Source organism: Panthera uncia, chromosome B1, assembly GCF_023721935.1.
Source record: "Panthera uncia isolate 11264 chromosome B1, Puncia_PCG_1.0, whole genome shotgun sequence".
Classification (NCBI taxonomy): Eukaryota; Metazoa; Chordata; class Mammalia; order Carnivora; family Felidae; genus Panthera; species Panthera uncia.
In genome coordinates this window covers 54,880,837-54,904,414 of record NC_064811.1, presented here as the reverse complement: position 1 = coordinate 54,904,414, position 23,578 = coordinate 54,880,837, and the positions used below count along the sequence as shown (strand labels likewise).

The following is a 23,578-nucleotide window of genomic DNA, read 5'->3' as shown; positions in this document are numbered from 1 at the left end:
GGGTAGAGTTGATGTACACAACAGCTTCAAGCAATTTAACAGTAAGAATTTCACAATTATGAGATGCAATGAAAAAGTTAAAGGATCAAGTTTAAGAAAATGATCAGAGAGCAGGAATCATGACCCAAGCTAAAGCAACAGGTTGAGAGGTAAGACACATGTTACTCCAAGCCTATAATTATCATAAAATATGGTGCTACCATGAGGAAAACCATTTGGTAGAGAGAAGGCTCTTAAGGGTATCATTTTGAATCAAAACTGAAATAATTTTTCTTTCTTTTTTGCTTGAAAAACAGAGAAATTCGTTTGTCATATCTCATCAAATCTTCTACATCAAGCTACATCATGTTAAACAAGAACATTCTGCTGTTGTGTCTCCAGATTAGTCTCCTAGGAATCACTCTTGGTGGGAATGTTCTGATTTGGCCAATGGAAGGTAGTCACTGGCTGAACATTAAGATAATTATAGATGAGTTGATTGAAAAAGAGCATAATGTGACTGTCTTAGTTGCCTCTGGTGCACTTTTCATCACGCCAACCTCGACCCCATCTCTGACATTTGAAATATATAAGGTGGCCTTTGGCAAAGAAAGAATAGAAGGACTGATCAAGGACTTTGTTTTGACATGGATGGAAAAGAGGCCATCTCCTTCAACCATTTGGAGATTCTATCAAGATATAGCCAAAGTCATCAAGGACTTCCACATGGTATCTAGAGAAATCTGTGATGGTGTTCTTAAAAACCAAAAGCTGATGGACAAGCTGAAGAAAAGCAAATTTGAGGTCCTGATATCAGATCCAGTATTTCCTTGTGGTGATATAGTAGCTTTAAAGCTGGGAATTCCATTTATGTACTCCCTCAGGTTTTCTCCAGCCTCAACAGTGGAAAAACATTGTGGGAAGGTACCATTCCCTCCTTCCTATGTTCCTGCCACTTTATCAGAACTCACGGACCAGATGTCTTTCACTGACAGAATAAGAAATTTCATCTCCTACAGTCTACAGGACTACATATTTAACACTCTTTGGAAATCATGGGATTCCTACTATAGTAAAGCTTTGGGTATGTAATATTTTTTTATTATTATCTGAATTAGAACAGAGCTTTGTATCACCTCTTTACTTCCCTGTGGCTATTATTTTTCAATCCTACCTATTGATTACTATTAGTATCACTTGAGAGCAGGAAGGAAGATAAGTAACAATATGCTTTGTAACTATCATGGGTTTTCTAATTTTATGGACTCAAAGATGCCAACTAAATTCTTTTATGGGTAACATATAACAACAAATATTTTAGTTTAAAAATAGGACTGAATTCTCATTTAGATATTGCACTGAAAACACATATTGCCTAGAAACTTCAGTGGTGTGTAGGGAAAACTGGAAGAGATTGTTTCCTACAAGTCCATTATTAACATAGAGTGTGTGTGTGTGTGTGTGTGTGTGTGTGTGTTTAAAAACATACAGGCATACAGATAATCTCTGATCATTGTTCATATATCTCTCACTGTTTACTAGGTATGCCCTTAGGTAGGGAGGTTACAACATAGATTAAGATGAAGTTCCTGGCTTCAAGAATTTAAATCAAGCAGAGAAGTCATACAAGAAAGAGAATGTTTATAATATGAACGATTGGGTAATGGAAATATGTATAAAGAACAGAGAGGGCATAAAGGAGATGAACAGTATGTGACAGAAGAGAGTGACATTCTGAGAAACTAGAGGTGATATACAAAGAAAAATTTAAACAGTGAATATGAATTTCCCTGCAAAATAAGTGTGGGGAAGGAAACTGTGCCCAATGTTGTGGAGTCTTAAAATAGCACATGTGTGCTGGGTATTACTGATGATTCATTTTTTATGAAGGTCAAAGTGTAAGATGCATGTAAAAGAACCATGGAGATATCAGGATTGCAAAAATGAATTAATCCAATAAATATTTTCAGAGCCTCTTGTATGTTATGCTAATCATTTGGTTTTTTATCTATTGAACAACTGGGAACTGTTTAAAGGGATGTATAGATTGCATCTTATATAAAATATCTAGATAGATGTGGACCCAGAGTGAGATGGTCTTAGGCTACAGGCTTCTGCGTGACTCCAGGAAAGATATGGTAAGAGCATGTATGAATGAAGTAGCTTACGGGTGGAGAAGAATAATGTAGATGAAACTGTGTAGTAAGGCAATTAGGAAAGAAGGCTCTTGATAAACAATTTCTGGTTACAAGTGTGCGACCATGGAGAAGTAATTAATTCTCTTTACACCTGCATTTATTTATCCCATCTCTAACAGGGCTACTGCAAGGACTAAATTAGTTAACAATACAAGGATTTTACAAAAGTGTCTATGAGCTAGAACCATTCAATTTGTGTTAGCTGTGTTAGCTGTGAAATTAGTAAAAGCTAATGGCTAATTGGTAAGGCATGTTAAGAGGCATGAGGAAGAGATTAAGATGGTTTCTTTTTTTAATGGAGGTTTAATTGACATATAACATATTGGTTTCAGGTGTACAATCTAATGATTCTCTCTAAATATATATATTTATATTTATATATTTATATCTATATCTATATTTATATTTATATATATTTAGAGAGAGATTATAGAGATATTACATATATTATATATACTATATGTTATATAGTATATATAATAATAAATTATTATTGTATTATTATATTATATATCATAATATATAATATTATTTTATATTAATATATAATATTATATATTATATTAATATTATTATATTATTATATATTATATATATTGTATATTATATATATATTTAGAGAGAGAGAGAGATTGTGTGTGTATATATATATATATATATATATACAAAATGATCAGCACATTAAGTCTAGTTAACACTTGTCACCATACATAAATAATTTTTTCCTGTGGTAAGAACTTTTAAGATCTACTCTTCTAGCAACTTTCAAATATACAATACAGTATTAACTATAGTTGCCATGCTGTATATTATTACATCTCTAGGACTTAATTTACTTTGTAACTGGAAGTTTGTTCCTTTTGACCCTCTTCGCCCATTTCACCACCCTCCAACTCTCCACCTCTGGCAACCACCAATTTGTTCTCTGTAACAATGAGATTTTTTTTTTCATATTCCATGTATAAATGAAATCATACAATATTTGTCTTTCTCTGACTTATTTCACTTAGCATATGCCCTCAAAGTCCATTCACGTTGTCATAAATAACAGGATTCCCTTCTTTTTATGGCTGAATAATATTCAATTCTAGATACATATGCCACAGCTTTTTTATTCATTCACCCATTGATGGACACCTAGGTGGTTTCCATGTCTTGGCTAGTGTAAATAATTATGAAATGAACATGTGGGGTGCAGATATCTTTTCGAAATAGTGATTTTGTTTCCTTTATGTATAACTCAGAAGTAAAATTATTGGATGACATAGTAGTTCTATTTTTAATTTTTTGAGGAATATCTATACTGTTTTCCATAGTGACTGTACCAATTTACAGTCCCATCAACAGTACCCAAGGGTTCCCTTTTTCCCCATATCCTTGCCAACAGTTGTTATGCCTTATCTTTTTGATAATTACCATTCTGACAGGTGTCAGGTAATATCTCATTGTAGTTTTGATTTCCATTTCCCTCATGATTGGTGATGCTGACTACTTTTTTTTGTACCTGTTGGCCATTAGTATATTTTCTTTGGAAAAATATCTATTCATATCCTCTGGCTGTTTTTTTTTTTAATCAGGTGGTTTTGTTTTGTTTGCTCTTGAGTTATATGAGTTTTTATATATTTCAGATAGTGACCTCTTATCAGATGTATGATTTGCAAATATTTTTCCCATTAGGTAAGTTGTTTCTTCATTTTCTGGTGGTTTCCTTTGCTGTGTAGAAACTTTTTAGTTTGATGTAGTTACATTTGTTTTGTTTTTGTTTTCTTTTGTTACTTTTGCTTTTGGAGTCAAATCATCACCAAGACTGAGGTCAATCTGCTTACCACTTAAGTTTTATTCTAGGAGTTTTATGGTTTCAGGTCTTATCATCAAGTCTTTAAACAATTTTCAGTTAGTTTTTGTGTATGGTGTAAGAAAATGATCCAGTTTCATTCTTCTGCCGGTCCAGGTTTCCCAACACCACTTATTGAAGAGGCTATCTTTTCCCCCATTACATTTTCTTGGCTTCTTTGTCATAAATTAATTGACCATAAATGTGTGGGTTCATTGATGAGGATTGTTAAGAGGATTGTTAACTGGCTCATCATCTCCTGTGGGTATGTTAAATAGTTTTCCCCAAATTCAAAAGTAGATGTTTTATCTCCTGGGATGTAAATGAAGACTTGAGTTGTACTGTTATTCAGAGAGAATAAGCATAGCTACTATGTTGATTATAAACTATCCTATGAAGATAGAAGTGAATGATCAATATTGTAGGGCTAAAACAGGATCTTAAAAATGAAGAAAGAGGATAATGAAATGACAATTTTATGAGGCAATTAAGTTGTCAAGATCTGCAAAAACCTTTTAATCTTCTCATGCATATAGTAAACAGGGACATCTGAACATGCGCAGTATCTCAGTTAATGAAATAGAGGAATGTAGGTAGAGAGCTCCTTGGTCATGATATGTTTACATTTTTATCTTATTACTTATTTTTTTTCAACTATTTGTTCTCAGTCTTGAAATAATAAGTATCACGATCGTAATGCCTCTTATTCATATTGGTGAGATTATTCCCCAGATAAACCTTCCTCATACTGGGAGTCATAGAATCACATGTTCCTTTGTATTTTGCTTGTAAATTAATACTGGTAATAAGACTACACAATTTTCCCGTCATAAGACATGAGACTATTCTTTCTTAACAATGTGTTCATGGAAGTGTAATAAAGATTTCTAAAAATGTTCTTATCCTTCGATTTTGATAATATCATGTTTCCAATCAAATTACACTCTTTTGACTTAAAATGACTATTTAAGTTTGTCTTTACAAGCAATATTCTTCTTATTGATGCTGAGGGACATGAACACTCATATTGAAAAGACCAGGTAAGAAAGTAAAAGTATTGACATGACAGAGTAGTTTATTTTTGTGCAAGCCTTTGTACAGGGAGAATGATAAATAGTGCTGACATAAAAATCACTTCCTTCCAATGTGTAATTTCTTCTACTTTAGTTTGAATGCTCTGATCAAAGTCGTTGCAATGAACTCTCAAGTCTCAAACTGGCACACCTGAGCAAAAATTAGGACTTTCTCTAAGATTACTTTTCTGTAGTGGAATGCAATAATAAGCTCAGAGTGAGTTCTTAATCTCTGCTAATTATTAGGAATCAGATCTTATAATGTCTAAATTACTTCTTTTATCCCAGGTTGTGGGTATTTGGTTCAAACTCATGGTTCAAAATCTTAATAGCAATAGCAGTTAACATTTGTTGATTCCTTCCTGTGCACTAGATACTGTGATAAGTCCTTCACATATTATATCTCTTTATCTTTGCAATGAATTTATGAAGAAAAAACTACTATCACAGGTGAGAATATTGAGGCTTGGAAATATCGATTGTCAACATAAAATTATATAGTGACTGGTAGGAGAAAACAGTTTTCATATGAAAGTCTGACACCAAAACTTCTAGAACAATTTTTCTTTCCTTTCAAAGTTTCAGTTGCAAATCCATCAATTATTCAGAATATTTTTTAGGTTAAACTTGCTTGGGTACTTTTCCTCTTCCTTTAGGTGGACTTAGCTTTTGAAATCTGCTATCCCAGATTTTACTTAATTAAATTTGCTAAATGGAGTTTAATTAACTCATGTTATCACCAGGAAACTTGTTGTTTCTTTAGGCATATGTCTCCATGTGACTGTTGCCTGGAGCGAATTGTCTGAGGATAGGTTTCTGGTCCTAAAAGAACTTTAAAAGCAAACTTTAACTGAAAGTATGAAAAGGCTTCTGCAGATTTCAAATGTATTTATATAAAACTGAACCAAGAAAATTATATTTTTGTGTACATATTAATAACAATAAAACTCCACCAAAATTGGGGGAACAATTAAGAAAATAATAATATGGCATTTTAATGCCAGTAAAAAATATTTATAATCCATAAACATTACCTATTGCTATCAACAGTTTTATCCTTTAGCCAGTATAGAAACAAATAGCTTTTTTTATGTGAATAATCTTTATATATTAGATTTATATGAATACATATGTTTTATTATCCATGAATATTTGGTGAATAATCTCTGAGAACTAATGCCATCTATAATAACAATAGACTTTCCTGTAAATATATTAAATAAGAAAAACAACAGATCTTCAAAAAAATTTATGATTGTAATATTCAGACCTTTGCATGAACTAAACACTAAGCACAGGTAATTAATGTAAAATAAAGTGCTAGAAATGAAACAAATGTGAATGTGTATATCTCCAAAATGCTTGATTTCCAGTAGATATTTTAAAGGAGAAAAAAAAATGTATTGGAGTTTTTTCCCTAAAGAGTAATACATGTTGGTTCGGAACATTTTTTTTTCTTTTTCTCTCTCTTCCCAACCTTTTTCTTGCTCCCTTCTCTCCTCTCTTCCTTCCTTTCTCCTTCAGTTTTTTTATGTAAATTAATTTTGATTGGTTAGAACCAATCAAATGACCTCTGGTAGCATCTCCTTTTCCATAATAACCCCTGAGTGGGCTGACAGCCATGAGATGACATCCAAGATAGAATTTGGTATGGGACATGAGCAGTTTCAAGAGTATGGTCACTCTTTTACCCCCACTCAATGAAAGGGAATGAAGATGATCATTTTTATGGGTATAATCTTGAATTCTATATGTGTGGACTTCTTAAGGTAAACCCTTTGTGAACTTTGGTACTGAATACATTGTTAACCATATCATTTGTGATGGGCCTCAGACTGAGCATGACTGACACAGGAAAACCTGCACCAAAGCTCAGGTGCCCCAGGAGAGCATTACCTGAGAAGTGGAAGAGAGGAGGTGGGTCTAGGTGATGAGATCTGGTTAAATTGGTAATTCTTTTTTATTTTTTATGTAAATTTTTTTTAATGTTTATTTATTTGAAAGACAGAGCACAAGCGGGGGAGGGGCAGAGAGAGAGGGAGACACTGAATCTGAAGCAGGCTCCAGGCTCTGAGCTGTCAGCACAGAGCCCGACACGGGGCTCAAACCCAGGGACCGTGAGATCATGACCTGAGCTAAAGTCGGTTGCTTAGCTGACTGAGCCACCCAGGCGCCACTGAATTGGTAATTCTTAAAGTAAGATTTTCTCCTTACATTATCATAAATAGCTAACACTTATTGAGCATGGATGCCATTCTGAATAATTTACATGCATTTTTTTTTCACTTAATCCTCATAACGATAGGAAATAGGCACCATCATTCTCCACCACTTTGTAATGAGGAGGCTGAATAACTTGCCTGAGGTTACAATCAAGAAAGTCGTGAAGCATTTGATGCAAGACACTGAGCTAAAAGGAAAGTTCTAGAAAGATACTCAGTTTATATACAACAAAACAAAGGGGGGAAAAAGTAATCTAATTGAACACTTTCAAAAGGTTTAACTAAATACCAAACAAGGTACTCAAAAAAAAAAAAAAAAAAAAAAAGGAAACTCTAATGTGAAGCTAAAACTCTAACATCACTAAGGAGTTGATTACTCAGTTTTTTAAAATAGTATTGATGGGAAAATGTTGGGGTTAAGAGCAAATGCTCAGAAATGAATTTTTGGAGCATCTTTGGTGGTTTTATTAAGGCACAGGGACAGGACCCGTGGGCAGAAAGAGCTGCACTGGGGTTGTGAGGAGTGGCTGATTATATACTTTCAAGCTGGGAGGGAGTTAAGGATAGCAAAAGTCTCTAAGGAATTTATGAAGCAAGGTTTCCAGGACCTTGATGGGGCTAGCTGTTGTTAGGCAAAGGTCATTTATTACCATCTAGTAAAACTTTAGTCATGAGACCCTTTAGTTGTACATCAGGGGACCATATGCTTGGAAGTTGATTACTAACATATATCTTGAGGGCCTCAAGATAAAGGAATCTTCCAAAGTAATTTTTATATGTAAAAGGAGACTTACAGGGTCCTGGAGGTCAGGATAATGTTAAGTTGTTTGCCTTTTGCTTTTAGCAAAGTATTAACATCAGGGCAGTTGAGTTTCTGGAGGAAGGTCACTCTGTTAGTCCTAAGTACTTCAGCTGTAAGTTGTAAGGAAATTTAATTTGTTCTAAATTTCTTCTGCCTTTGTTCTCCATATCAGTATGGAGGATGGTCTCCAGGCTTTTATGGCCTTTGGGACCATCTCCAAATCCATGAGAAATGAATTAGTACAATTAAATTCTACCCATTCATTATAATACTCAGTGAGCACACACAGGAAGAGGAAACCTTCAAGCCAGGGCATGTAATTGGGGGGAAAAAAAATTGTAAGAAAGAACTTGAATACAAAAATGTTATTTTAAGGATTCTCAACTCAAACTGGTAGTATTATACATATTTTAAAGAATTTGAATCTTAATTTAATTTTATACGGATGATATTCTCCAACAAGTGTTATATACACTGTTAAACAACACAAATTCAACTGAGTAAATTTGAATATCTAATTGGATTTATTAAATGGTTCAGGGATTGGACAGCATCCCATCTAGTAAGTAGAGGGGAGCTCTGTAGAGCTATAGAAAAGGAAAGGTTGAAACAGGACTGGTTGGGGAGAATTATTACCAAAGAATGCAGTGTTTTAGGCAAAGTTGCCTTCCTAAGGGGAACAGAAAGTTCAGCAGATTACTTCCTGAGGTTTACCCGGATATTCCAGCTTGGCTGGTTAAAGGTTTCAAACTGAGGATTGAAACTGCAATTAGATTAGATATTAAATCTTTGTTTACTGATGTGGAACCTTAGCATGGCTTCATTTGGGGCCTGCACTTCTCTCTTTAAAAACACAAATTTTATCAAATAAGATTGAGAGAACTTTCTGTTTATTTTATCACCATTTGGAATACTTCCTTTCAAAATAAGCAGAATGAAAATGAGAACTTGATTCAAAGCACAAGGATTATATGCTAATTGGTGCAAACTTTCTCTGGCTGACTTAGTTTTCACTCATACCTACTCATATGTTCATGTTTCAGAAACATATTTAAAAATATCATTTTCTGGACTCTTTATGTTTAAGATGTCATATTATCAAATATTCACCACTACAAAATATGTTTTTCTAATTTTTGCTGTTATAAATTATATCTCACATTTTAAAAAGTAGAATAAGGGGTCTCCTGGGTGACTCAGTCTGTTAAGCATCTGACTTCGGCTTAGGTCATGATCTCACGGTTCATGAGTTCGAGCCCTGCATCGGTCTCTGTGCTGACAGCTCAGATCCTGGGGCCTGCTTTTGATTCTGTGTCTCCCTCTCTTTCTGGACCCCCCACTTGTGCTCTGTATCTCTTTCAAACATAAATAAACATCAAATTAATTAATTAATTAATTAATTAAAAGTAGAATAAAAAAAGAAAGAATACTGGGCTGGGAAGTGGAATACTCATGTGTTCATCTATTCTGCCACTTACTAGCAATGTGACTTTGAGATTACTTAAACCTTTCTTGATCTGTTTTCTTACATATAAAATGATGGAGTTGGACAAACTGGACCCATGCTCTCTGCAGAATGACAATCCACTATGCTCTTACCCAAACTTTATTCAGATTACCTATTAGCAAACAAACGTGATAATTTTAAATCACTGAACTTCATTTTTGTCATGAAACCAGGCATATTTGGCAAGAGTTGTTATTTTTCCCATTGATGGAAATTTAAATCTAAGGTTATACCTACATCTGTCCCCAAACATAATTTATTTTTTATCTTTTTAAATTTTTGAATTTGCAACTATGATATATTTTGGGCATACAGGAAACCAGAGGATAAGTATAACAGACATCTCTACCAACACCTGTGAAATTAAACACTGTAACATCAAAGTATAATTTTATATCAAAAAGCATATATATTAGCTATTAATAAATTCTATTATATGCTATTGTTCTTCAATAATTAGATAATTATGTTATTGTCCTGGAAAGGCCACTGTTTAACACTGACAAATTGACTCCTTGGACTCTCCTTGTTTTTTATTCAGGGTGATTTAGGGCTGCCTACATGTATTTGATTCAGGCATATATTTTGATAAGCTTTAAGTGCTAATATAACTATTGTTAATGAATAATCCTTAATTACTTATTATATTCTATTTATCCGGACGTCCATAATTAGACATATCTAAGTATTTTATAGATAAACTTTTGATTATGCCTTGTACATTGCTGTGTTTTGTGTCCTATTTATTGGAAGGTTGTGATAGCACAGATTTATGAGGACACTTCAAATTCTTTCTACTAGGTCAATTTTAATGGTCTCCAGGATTACTCATACTCTCCTTTGCTGTTGTGTTTCAAAATCTAATAAATTTTAAAAGTACAGGGGTGTCAGGGTGGCTCAGTCGGTTAAACGTCCAACTGATTTAGGCTCAGGTCATGATCTCATGGTTCATAGGTTCAAGCCCCAAGTCAGGCTTTGCACTCACAGGGAGAAGCCTTCTTGGGATTCTGTCTCTCCCACTCTCTCTCTGCCCCTCCCCTGCTCATACTCTCTCTCTCTCTCTCTCTCTCTCTCTCTCTGTCTCATAATAAATAAATAAATAAATAAATAAATAAACATCAAAAAAATTTAAAGACATAATATTGAAATTGAGGCTGACTCTTAAAAGTATACAAGCACAATAATTCTAAAAGCATCACTTCCCTCACCTCTCTTTCCCTTTCTCTGTCTTTCTGGTCTTTTTGTTACTCAAAGGCCTGTAATTAGTCAATTCAGAGGCAACAGAGCATGAAAAAAAAGCAAACCACTTTATTTCCACTCTCAATTCCTGCTTTCTATCCTTTTAATCACTTTATTGTTCTTATTTTCTCTTTTTAATAGAAACCTCTAATAATTTTAATTTTTCAAATAGAACCATGATATAGCTGCCCTCCTTCAGTTTGGCATTTAGTAAGAATCTCAACTGATAGATATCATTTTATCTATGTCTAGCTGGTCATTCCGTAGCTAATCCATTGGTTTCCTGATCAATCTTTAGGTAAATTTATTAAACTATGAATATTACCAAATATTGCATTGAACCAAGCAGTTTATAAGACAACTTTGCAGGTATTATTGCTAATCCACAAAGTAATATAACAAATGAATATCATTATCTCTCATTTATGCATGAGAAAACCAAGGCTGAAAGGGTCTAGGTAGTTTTCCAGGGTCACAATGCTTGTAAAAGAAGTTTTTAAATCTGGGGCTATTGAATGCTAGTGTCCACATATTTTAAGCTACTACACAGCTCCAAGTGAAAAAGCATGTTGTTCCTTCTGGTGCCAGGCCCTATCCTCCTGATTTGGTGTGAAGATGCCATATGGAAGAAAGTGAAAAATTCCCTGCACCAAGGAGATGATTGTAAATATGCTTTATCAGAGAAGAAAACTCTCCTCTATCAAATGTGTAGTAATTTATTCTATAACCCAATTAATCTAAAACATCTTGAAATGTCCAAGAAACCTCTTCTAGATGAAGGTTGTTTTTAATTTTTTTCCTAAATATGAGCCATGGGGAAGTGATCATAAGGCTGGTCATTGTGCATTCCCAAAGCTTCTAACACTTTCAAAGATGAGGCATAATACTGTAGATCTCCAGCAATTTCTCAAATGATGGTATGATGATGGCCCAAATTGCCCTATTTTGTCATATGCTTTTGGGTATGCAACTCAGTATTAATTTCACTATGTATGAAATGGAGCAAATCATTTGTGCCTCACAGGTTCCATGAAGGACTGAATTAGACAATGTATGTAAAAATGCCTTGTGATATGGGTGGCCTGCATGGCTCAGTCAGTGAAGCATTGGACTTTGGCTCAGGTCATGATCTCAGGGTTTGGTTCATGAATTTAAGCCTCACATCAGACTCTCTGCTGTTAGCATGGGGTCTGCTTCGGATCCTTTCTCCCTCTCTTTCTGCCCCTCCCCTACTCGTGATTTTTCTCTCTCTAAAGAATAAATAAATAAATAAATAAATAAATAAATAAATATTAGCTGCTCCTGAGTGGCGCAGTCAGTAAAGGGTCTGGCTCTTGATTTTGGCTCAGTTTATAATCTCACGGTTTGTGAGTTCAAGCCCCAAATCAGGCTCTGAATTGATGGTGTGGAGCCTGCTTGGGATTCTCTCTCTCCCTCTGTCTCTGCCCCTCCCCCTGCTTGCTCTCTTGCTCTTTCTCAAAAATAAATAAGTAAAAAGTAAAGACTAAAAATATGCCTTGTAATAAAGGACATCTAATTTGAAGATACCATAAGTTCTGAGTAAATGGCTTTAGCAATAAGAACTAATATTTTTTGTTAACCTAATTTGGGAAAAGGTTTATTAAATTGAAGACACATTTTATAGTTATTATCACAGAGTACACAGATACCAGGCTTATAACTTGACTTCTTTTCCTTTAAAATAGGATTTGAAATATCATTTAAAATATCATTTCTGTTGTCAGAATAATCATATTAATGCATATAAAGGTTTGAATTATATCTTTTTCCTTTTAATCTATAGATCAATTGACCTATGAATGAGTGTAGCCATCACATTAAATATTATTTTATTTGAAAAATATGCCTAAATATACTTTGAAAATTTCTTTTTATATTAAAAGATCTACAGTAGGATGGTTTTTGTTGTGGATATCCCCATGTCTAAGAAGTTTATCCAGCTGCTGGTTTTTATTTTGACTTTGACTAAAATTGTTCTTAATGGAAATGTGCTAATTTGGCCAACGGATGGTAGCCATTGGTTAAATATTGAGCTCATTCTAGAAGAGCTGATCCAAAGAAATCACAATGTGACTGTACTGGCTTCATCAGCAACTCTATTCATCAACTCCAATCCTGATTCTCCTGTGAATTTTGAAGTGATACCTATCTCCTATAAGAGCAGCAATATAGACTCCTTAATTGAACACATGATAATGCTGTGGATAGACCACAGACCAACTCCTCTCACTCTCTGGACTTTCTACAAAGAACTAGGAAAATTTCTAGATGCTGCTTTTCGAATGAATATACAAATCTGTGATGGAGTATTAAACAACACCAAGTTACTGGCAAGACTTCAGGAAGGTGGTTTTGATGTATTGTTAGCAGACCCAGTAACTGTCTGTGGGGACCTGGTTGCTCTGAAATTAGGAATTCCATTTGTGTACACACTGAGGTTCTCTCCAGCCTCAACAGTGGAGAGACACTGTGGGAAAATCCCCGCACCTGCCTCCTATGTTCCTGCAGCTTTGTCAGAGCTCACTGACCACATGACCTTTGGTGAGAGGGTAAAAAATACTATATCCTATCTTCTGCAAGACTACATATTTGAATCCTATTGGGGAGAATGGAATTCATACTACAGCAAAGTTCTAGGTAAGTCTCTAAAATATTGTCTTATTAATGACTCCAGATACCTTATTTATCTTGACAGTAATACAACAAAGGTTTCTATTCCACTGCACATGCCAGGCGAAGTACAGATAGTTATTATAAATATAATTCTCTCTACAAGATCATTATTTTTGGATAAGTTTGTAAAAAATGTAATGGTGTTATTAATATGTATGTAGTGTTTCAATGCAAATAATCTCGTGCCTATTTAGGTAGTGGTTTTCCAGTGAGTAAATCAATCTTCCTATATAAATGAAAGTGTCTTTACTAGGATGAACTGCAACCCCGCTAAAAAATACCTGCCCAATATTTTGAAGTATACATGATTTACTTTCTCTTCTTCACTGCTCATTCTTTTGTAGGTCTGCAGAAAACTTTAAAAGGCCTAGGACTGGGGGGCACCTGAGTGTTTCAGTCAGTTGAGCATCCAACTTCATCTCAGGTCATGATCTCATGGTTCGTGAGTTCGAGCCCCGCATCAGGCTCTGTGTTGACAGCTCGGAGCCTGGAGCCTGGTTCAGATTCTGTGCCTCCCTCTTTCTCTGCCTCTACCCGGGTCACACTCTGTCTGTCTGTCAAAAATAATAAATAAACATTAAAAAAAAAAGGTTCAACCCTGATAAAAGGCCTAGCATTGGGGATTGGAAACCTGACTTTATACCCTGCCCTTCTCTATCTCTCCATCCTTAGGCTCCTTTGGGTGCTTAGACTAGCATGGCTTCAACTTAATTTCCCTGTATCTTTTGGCAATCCTCAAGTTTCATGGCCTCACAGATCCCTTAGGAGGATCAAATAAAATAATGTAAACAAGGCCAGCTCTGGTTGGTTGTTTATATTTCTGATCTCTTTCTGATACTTATGAACCCTCCTTCATTTTTCTATTTTCTTCTCTCCTGAATGTTTTTTTTATCTAGATTTATCAGTAGCACCAGGAGTATTAATTAACAGCAGAAATTAACTGTTGATGATATCAATGCTACTTTTTCACGAAGATAAGATGCAAAATATTGTCCTTTTACATACCTTTCAGGCTCCCTCTCTCTCACTCTTTATTTTCCTTTCTTTCTCCTTCCTCTCTTCTTTCCCTCCCTCCCCTCCTTCCTTCCTTCTATCATGCTTTCATTGTGTAAAAAAGAGCATTTCTTGAACACCAACCCAGTACCTGCCACTTTTCTAAGTACAGTTGGCAAAACAGATCAAAATCTCTACCCCCATGGAGCTTACATCCCAGTAAGAAGATACAGACAATAAATGAATACAATATAAGATGTTAGACTGTGATATATGCTGTATAGTAAAATAAGAATAAATAGTTCTGGGAGGAAGGTTACACTTTTAAATACGGTGGTCAGGGAAGGTCTCAAAAGGTGACATTTGAATGAAGACTTGAGGGCAGTGAGGGTGAGCGCCATTGGATCCCTGGGCGAAAAGCATTTTATTAAAATTGTTTTTTAGGTTTTTTTTAAGTTTATTTATTTATTTTGAGAAAGAGAGAATGTGTGCCAGTGGGGGAGAGACAGAAAGAAAGACAGAGAGAGAGAGAGAGCAGGGGGTGGGAGCTGGCAGAGAGAAAGAGACAGAATCACAAGTGCTGTCAGCACAGATACCTATATGGGGCCTGAACTCAGGAACCATGAAAGCATGACCTGAGCCAAGATCAAGAGTCAGGCGCTTAACCCACTGAGCCACCCATGTACCCCTGAGGGAAAGTATTTTAGACATCGATAAGAACAAGTAGATGGAAAGATCTGTGGTAAGTCATAGAACCAGGAATATCCTTGCTGTAACTTGACCTTAATCTTACCTTTCACAAACAGATTTTGTATATATTTTTTCTTTATTGGATTTTGGAATATTTTTCATCCAATTTTCCATCACTTAAACTTTTAAATTGCTTCATAGAATTGGTCTAGAGAGAAAATATCAAACACATCACACATATAAATAAAACATATGCAAGATAATTAGATTTACATAGACTTTTGAAGATACATACAGTAATTAGAATTTTGAAAGTAAAATGTTGTGTTTTTATATTCATTATAATGTCACCTAATTATATTTTCCTTTTCCTGGATTCCAAATTTCTTATGCCTCAAAGACATATTTTGATTTAAATTTAGATGTTATTCATCTGATTATTTCCTAAGACATTTTAAATGTGTTCTATAATAATTACCCCTGCCCATATATGTATCACATACCAACTATTGCAGGTATTGGTGAGATAGCAGTCTATATTCCTTAAAAAAGGGGATTACAAAAAGTAACATGGTGACGGTTCCTGGAAAGTCATGAGGCTCTGAGTTCAAGTTCCATTTGCTATGTATCTTCAGGCAAATGACTTAAACTCTGAGTCACAACATTTCCGCCTCTTTAAAAGAGGGTAATTATTTCACTGTACTCTTTAGGATGACCATTAGACACCATATATATGGATATGCTATGTCAATTATAAAGAATTATACTTATGTTAAATATTGTTTATACCAAACTGCACAAGAACTCTGCAATGACAAAACCCTAATTATACTACCATGGGGCTTTGTGCTTGTAGAGTAGTGTGTGTATGTGTGTGTGTGTGTGTGTGTGTGTGTGTGTGTGTGTATGAAGAATAAATGGCCTCTGGAGTTTACTAAATCTCCCTTTTCAAAGGGACACATAACAAGTTATATAATACATGGAAAAGCCTTTGTAAAACACAATGTTCTTGACTTCTTGTTTTCACAGGATAATAGTTTCAGAAATCCTAGATTCTGAGAAATTAAATATTTTATTTATCTATATCCTTTATACTTCTCATGTTACTAAACATACTTGAACAACAAATAACTCTCTTGGGTATTTTATTTCAAATCAGGAGGAGTGGTATAATCCAATTTGTCTTTTGTTTGCAATTACATTCTTATTCAGGACACCTGGTAACTGTAAACTGATACTGAAATAGGGCAGGTGCCTTGCACTTCATATTATCCTCAAGCATAGGAGAACACAGGAGATTTAATAACCTCAAATTTCTGTGGAGTTCACTTCTAAATGACTATTCTTTAGGTCTCTGGGAAAAGCAGATGAGAAAAATAGCATATTTAACCATGGTAAAGAATATACCCAAATATCTATATTGAAGGAAACAAGTCAGTGACAAGGAAATATCTAACTACATTGGTTAAAAATCTTGTTTTATTTATCAGTGTGATGTTAAATTTTATAGATGAAGCAAATAAAAATCATCATCAATTCAATTTTAAATATGCTTCTAATGCCTAATGGAGCAGGCATATCTGAGAAATGACAATCATTGCTATTCATATACAGGAGTGAATGGATAATAAATCTTGGTCAAGCCAAGTGTTCTGTAGAGTACCTTCAAATTGTACTGAGCTTGATCTCCCCCCAGCCTCTGAGAAATCTGCTGTATGGCATGTAGATAGCTCTAATGTGAGTAGGATTGGGGACTGGCCTTTTCTACAGCTCTAGGAAGGATGAGGGCTGAATGCTATAGTAAAACTAAACAGGTACAGCAACTGCATGTCCCCATTTTGTCTGTACCTTTTGGTTTCCCAGTTGGTTTCCATCTTTCTAAGCACAGTACATATCAAGAGAGCAGAAACCCAGTATTAATCTAGGCACCATTTGGCCAATGTAGCCTATTTTACATGTCAGTACCATACTGTACTGTCAGTACTGACACTTAGATGGTTTCCATATCTTGTCTATTATGAGAACGTTGCAGTAAACATGGGAGTGTAGATATCTTTTTAAGACAGTAATTTCATTTCCTTTATATATAAACCCAGAAGTGAAATTGTTGGATCATATGGTACCTCCACGTTTAACTTTTTGAGAAACTTCCATACTGTTTTCCACTGTGGCTGCACCAATTTACATTCTCACCAACAGTGCACAAGGGTTTCCTTTCCTCCACATCCTCACCAACACCCATCACTTGTCTTTTTGATAATAACCATTTTAACAAGTGTGAGATGATACCTCATGGTGGTTTTGATTTGCATTTATTGATGATTAGTGATGTTGAACACCTTTTCATGTATCTGTTGGTGATTTTTATGTTTTCTTTGAAAAAATATCTCTTCAGTTCCTCTTCCCACTTTTAAGTGGATTATTTGAGGTTTTCTGGGATTGAGTTGTATGAGTCCCTTACATATTTTGAATATTAACCCTTTATCAGATATGTCGTTTGCAAATATTTTCTCCTGTTCCATAGGTTGCTTCCTCATTTCATTTCTTTTGCCGTGAAGAAGCTTTTGAGTTTGATGCAGTACTACTTATTTTTTCCTTTGTTTGTGCTTTGGTAGTCTTATCCATAAAACAATTGCCAAGACCAATATCAAGCAGCTTTGATTCTGTTTTCTTCTAGGAGTTTTATGGTTTTAGGTCTTATATTTGTCTTTACCATTTTTGTGAGTGATGTAAGATAGGAATCCAATTTCACTCATTTGCATATGAATATCCAGTTTTCCCAGCTACCTTTCCTTAAGAGATTATCTTATCTCTATTGAGTATTTGTGGTTCCCCTGTCAAATATTAGTTAACCATAGATGCATGGGTTTATTTCTGAGTTCTCAATTCTGATCTATTAGTCTATGTGTCTGTTTTTATATCAGTATCATATTAATTACTGTACCTTATAAATATAGTTTAACAACAAGAAGTGTGATCCCTCCAACTTTGATCCTTTTTTCTTGGGATTACTCTGGCTATTCAGGGTATTTTATGGTTCTATACAAATTTTAGGATGGCTTTTTCTATTTCTATAAAAAATGGAAAAATGGAATTGGAATCTTAATAAGAATTTGCTTGTATCTGTAGATTGCTTTGGGTAGTATGTACATTTTAACCATATTCACTTTTATAATCCTGAACATAGGATACCTTTCCCTTTATTCGTGTCTTCTTCAATTTTTTCATTAATGTTTTAAAGTTCTCCATGTATAATTAAGGGTCTAAATGTGAAACCTGAAACCACAAAAATCCTAGAAGAGAGCACAGGTAGCAATTTCTCTGACATCAATCATAGAAACAGTTTTGTAGATATGTCTCCTCAGGGAAGAGAAACAAAAGAAAAAAAAAAAAACTATTACAACTACATCAAAATAAAAAGCTTCTGTGCAGTGAAGTAAACCATCAACAAACCTAAAAGGCAACCTACAGAATGAGAGAAGATATTGGCAAATGATATATCCAATAAAGGGTTAGTATCCAAAATCTATAAAGAATTCATATTAACTCAAACCCCCCCCCAAAACAAACAATCCAATTAAAATTAGGCAGAAGACATGAACAGACATTTCTCCAAAGAAGACATACAGATGATCAACAGACACATTAAAAAGATAAGCAACATCACTCATCATCAGGCAAATGCAAATCAAAACCAGGTGAGGTAAGGTATCACTTCACACCTGTCAGAATGGCTAAAATCAAAACCGCAAGAAACAAGTGTTGACAAGGATAAAGACAAAAAGGAAAGCTTATGCACTGTTAATGAGATGCAAACTGTCATAGCCACTGTGGAAAACAGTATAGAGGTTTCTCAAAAAATTAAAAGTAGAACTGCCATATGATCCAGTAATTCCACTACTAGGTATTTACCCAAAGAATATGAAAACACTAATTCAAAAAAATACATACATCCCTATGTTTATTGCAGCATTATTTATAACAGCCAAATTATGGAAGCAACCCAAGTATCCACTGATAGATGAATGGGTAAAGAAGTTGTGCTATACATATACACAGTGGAACACTCTCCAGCCATGAAAAATAACGAAATCTTGCCATTTGCAACAATTTGGACAGATCTAGAGGGTATGATGCTAAGTGAAATAAGTTAGAGCAGGACAAATACTGTATGACTTCACTTATATGTGGAATTTAAAAAACAAAACCAAGAAGAAAAGAGACTCTTAACTATAAAGAACAAACTGATGGTTACCGGAGGAGAGTTGGTGGGGACTGGAGTGATAGATGAAATAGGTGATGGGGAATTAAAAGTACACTTCTCATGATGAACACTGTATGTTAACTATACTGTAATTAAATTTAAAAATAATAAAATTTTCCGAGTACAAATTTTTTACTTTCTTGGTTAAATTTATTCCTAAGTATTTTATTATTTTTGGTGCTGTTGCAAATGGGATAAAAATAATTTTTAATTAATTTTACAGTTATTTTGTTGTTAGTGTATAGAAACAACTGATTTTTGTATGTTGACTTTGTATCTTGCATCTTTACTAAATTCATTTATTAATTCTAACAGATTTTTGGTGAAGTCGTTTAAACTTTCTATATATAAAATGGTGCCGTCTTCAAGCAGAGAAAATTTCACTATTTCTTTTCTAATTCAGATATCTTTTATTTCTTTTTTCTTGCCTGACTGTCTTACTAGGACTTCCAATACTATGTTGAATAGGAATGCTGAGAGTGGGCAACATTGCGTTGTTTCTGATTTTAGAGGAAAAACTTTTGACCTTTCACCGTTGTGGATGATGTTAGCTATGGGTTTCTTATAATTTTCTGTCAAATATCTTGGGTTGGGGAATTTATTGCAGGGGAGTCTTTGGCAATACCTATACTTCCTAAAATTTAGAAGATTTCTTTTTCTACTTACGTCAATTTTGGCTAATGTTAAATAGGATAGATAGATGACAGTTAGATAGATAGATAGATAGATAGATAGATATAGATAGATAAGTAGATAGATACATAGACACATAGATATATAGATACACAGATACATGGATATGTAGATACATAGATAATATGGTAGGTAATCTTACCCATCTTTAAGTTGTCAAATGTATTTTCTTAGAGTTCTGGTAACTAGCTTTTTAAGTGTCTTCTTTATATCTATTCTCTTTACTTTTTTAAAGTTCTTTTTTATTATGATTTTCCAGCTTTCCCTATAATGCATTCCCATATGGAGTCATCTCCCACTCTGACTCTGGTCTTAGCTATTTACATTGCTTTGGCCTATGTGAATGTAATACAAGTGGACTCTTATAAGCAGCTTACTCTCACTGCTCTGTGAAATTATTTTTAAAACTATTAATGGAAATATTCATTTAGCATAAGAAACCATTACAACAGGGGCACCTGGGTGGCTCAGTTGGTTGAGCATCTGACTTCGGCCCAGGTCATGAGGTCATGATCTCACAGTTTGTGGGTTTGAGCCCCACATCAGGCTCCGTGCTGACTGCTTGCTCAGAGCTTGGAGCCCGCCTCAGATGAGCCTGGAGCCCGCCTCAGATGAGCCTGAAGCCTGCTTCAGATTCTGTGTCTCCTTCTCTCTCTGCCCCTCCCCCACTCACGCTTTGTCTTGCTCTGTTTCTCAAAAAAAATAAATATAAAAAAATTTTAAAAAAAGAAACCATTACAACATATTGAGTTTTGGTTTTTTATTTAATTTTTCTAATGTTTATTTATTTTTGAGAGAGAGAGAGAGAGAGAGAGTGAGTGGGAGAGGGACAGAGAGAGAAGGAAACTGAATCTGAAGCAGGCTCCAGGCTCCGAGCTGTCAGCACAGAGCCCCGATGTGGGGCCCTGACTCACAAATCGTGAGATCATGACCTGAGCCAAAGTCTGAGGCTTAACCACCCAGCTGCCCTTCAATATGTTGAGTTTTTAAAAGCTGACAAATACCATAAGCATCACAAAATCCAGAAAAATAACACATTTTTATTTTTCATTTTTTTAAGTTTATTTATTTTGAGAGAGGGAGAGAGAGAGAGAGCACGAGCAGGGGAGGGGCAGAGAGAAAGGAAGAGAGAGAATTCCAAGCAGGCTCCACACTCTCAGGGCAGAGCCTGACATTGTGCTCAAACCCACAAACTGTGAGATCATGACCTGAACAGAAACCAAGAGTCAAATGCTTAACGTACTGAGCTACACAGGTGCCCCAGAAAAATAACACATTTTTAAATTTACTTCCTGGCATTTCGTTATAACCCTTTTTCATAATTTTTTTGGCTGAACATTCTTTGCTTGCCCTATTCACATGACATTTTATAATTCAATATTCTATAGAGAATAAGGGTATTTCAACCTATTGTCTAGCATGGTTGACCAAAATGTATTTTTTACTATTCAAAATTAAAAAAAAATTTTTTTCAGTTTCACAACTTGCTTTTGGGTCATATCAGGTAAACTTTAAGAATTACTGCCAAGTTTGAGAAAACCTCTGTCAGGTTTCTTTTAAAACAGCTGTAAGGTTTGAAAGAACATTCCATATACCAAATTTTGGCTCTGTAGAGTTTTTAATTTTTTTTTTTAATTTTAATTTTTATTTTTATTTTAAATTCAGGTGTAAGTAACATACACTATATTAGTTTCAGGTATAAAACGTAATGAACCAAATTTGTATATATTGCAAAATAATCACAATAAGTCTAGTTAACATCTGTCACTATACACAGTTACAAAATTTTTTTGTTTAATGAAAACTTTTAAGAGTCACTCTCTTTTTTTTTTCTTTTTGGCTTTTTGGTGTGTCTTTTTTTTTTTTTAATATAATTTAATGTCAGGGCACCTGGGTGGCTCAGTCGGTTGAGCATCTGACTTCAGCTCAGGTCATGATCTCACGGTCTGTGAGTTTGAGCCCCGCAACGGGCTCTGTGCTGACAGCTCATAGCCTGGAGCCTGCTTCGGATTCTGCGTCTCCCTCTCTCTCTGCCCTTTCCCCAATCATCCTCTGCGTCTCTCTGTCTCAGAAATAAATAAACATTAAAAAAATTTTTAATAATAATTTATTGTCAAGTTAGCTAACATACAGTGTATACGGTGTGCTCTTGGCTTCAGGGGTAGATTCCTGTGATTCATCACTTTCATACAACAGCCAGTGCTCATCACAAGTGCCCTCCTCAATGCCTGTCACCCACTTTCCCCTCTCCCTTGTCCCCATATCAACCTTCAGTTTGTTCTCTGTATTTAAGAGTCTCTTATGGTTTGCCTCCTTCTCTGTTTGAAAGTATTTTTTCTCCTTCCATCCCCCATGGTCTTCTATTAGTTCCTCAAGTTCCACATATGAGTGAAAACATATGATATCTGTCTTTCTCTGACTGACATTTCAGTTAGCATAATACCCTCCAGCTCTATCCATGTTGCTGCAAATGGCAGAATTTCATTCTTTCCAATTGCCAAGTAGTATTCCATCATATATATAAACCACATCTTCCTTATCCAGTCATCAGTTGATGGACATTTGGGCTCTTACCATAATTTGGCTATTGTTGAAAGTGCTGCTATAAACAGTCGGTACATGTGCCCCTCTGAATCAGCACTCCTGTATCCTTTGGATAAATTCCTAGTAGTGCTATTGCTGGGTTATAGGATTTTTTTTATTTTTTTATTTTTTATTTTATTTTTTTATTATTTTTAATTTTTTGAGGAACCTCTACACAGTTTTCCAGAGCAATTCCACCAGTTTGCATTCCCACCAACAGTGCAAGAGGGTTCTCATTTCTCTGCATCCTCACCAATATCTGTTGTTTCCTGAGTTGTTCATTTTGGTCACTCTGACAAGTGTGAGTTGGTATCTCAATGTGGTTTTCATTTGTATTTCCCTGATGATGAGAGATGTTTAGCATCTTTTCATGTGTCTGTTGGCCATATGGATATTTCCTTTGGAAAGGTGTCTATTCATGTCTTTTGCCCATTTATTCACCAGATTATTTGTTTTTAGGGTGTTGAGTTTGGTATGTTCTTTGTACATTTTGGTTATAACTCTTTATCCAATATGTCATTTGCAAATATCTTCTACCATTCTGTCGATTGCCTTTTAGTTTTGTTGACTGTTTACAGTGCGGAAGGTTTTATCTTGATGAGGTCCCAATAGTTCATTTTTGCTTTTATTTCCCTTGCCTTCAGAGACGTGTCAAGTAAGAAGTTGCTGCAGCTGAGGTCAAAGAGGTTGTTGCCTGTTTTCTCCTCTAGGGTTTTCATGGTTTCCTCTCTCACCTTTGAGTCTTTCATCCATTTTGAGTTTATTTTTGTGTATGGTGTAAGAAAGTGGTCCAGTTTCATTCTTCTG

At 34.9% G+C, this 23,578-nt stretch overlaps 1 protein-coding gene across 4 annotated transcripts in view; it reads left to right on the top strand.

Annotated features, from left to right (window-relative positions):
* The first annotated feature begins 345 nt into the window (after positions 1-345).
* LOC125922781 (UDP-glucuronosyltransferase 2A1) overlaps positions 346-23,578 on the top strand; it is a 61,885-nt gene continuing 38,652 nt past the window's right edge. For 2 of the 4 annotated variants that reach the window (XM_049630570.1, XM_049630569.1), the window contains exons 1-2: positions 346-1,061; positions 12,881-13,512. In XM_049630570.1, the coding sequence (XP_049486527.1) occupies positions 346-1,061; positions 12,881-13,512 (1,348 nt within the window). Of the gene's footprint in view, positions 1,064-12,880; positions 13,513-23,578 lie in introns of all 4 variants that reach the window. The other 2 variants (XM_049630572.1, XM_049630571.1) reach the window with 1 other exon arrangement.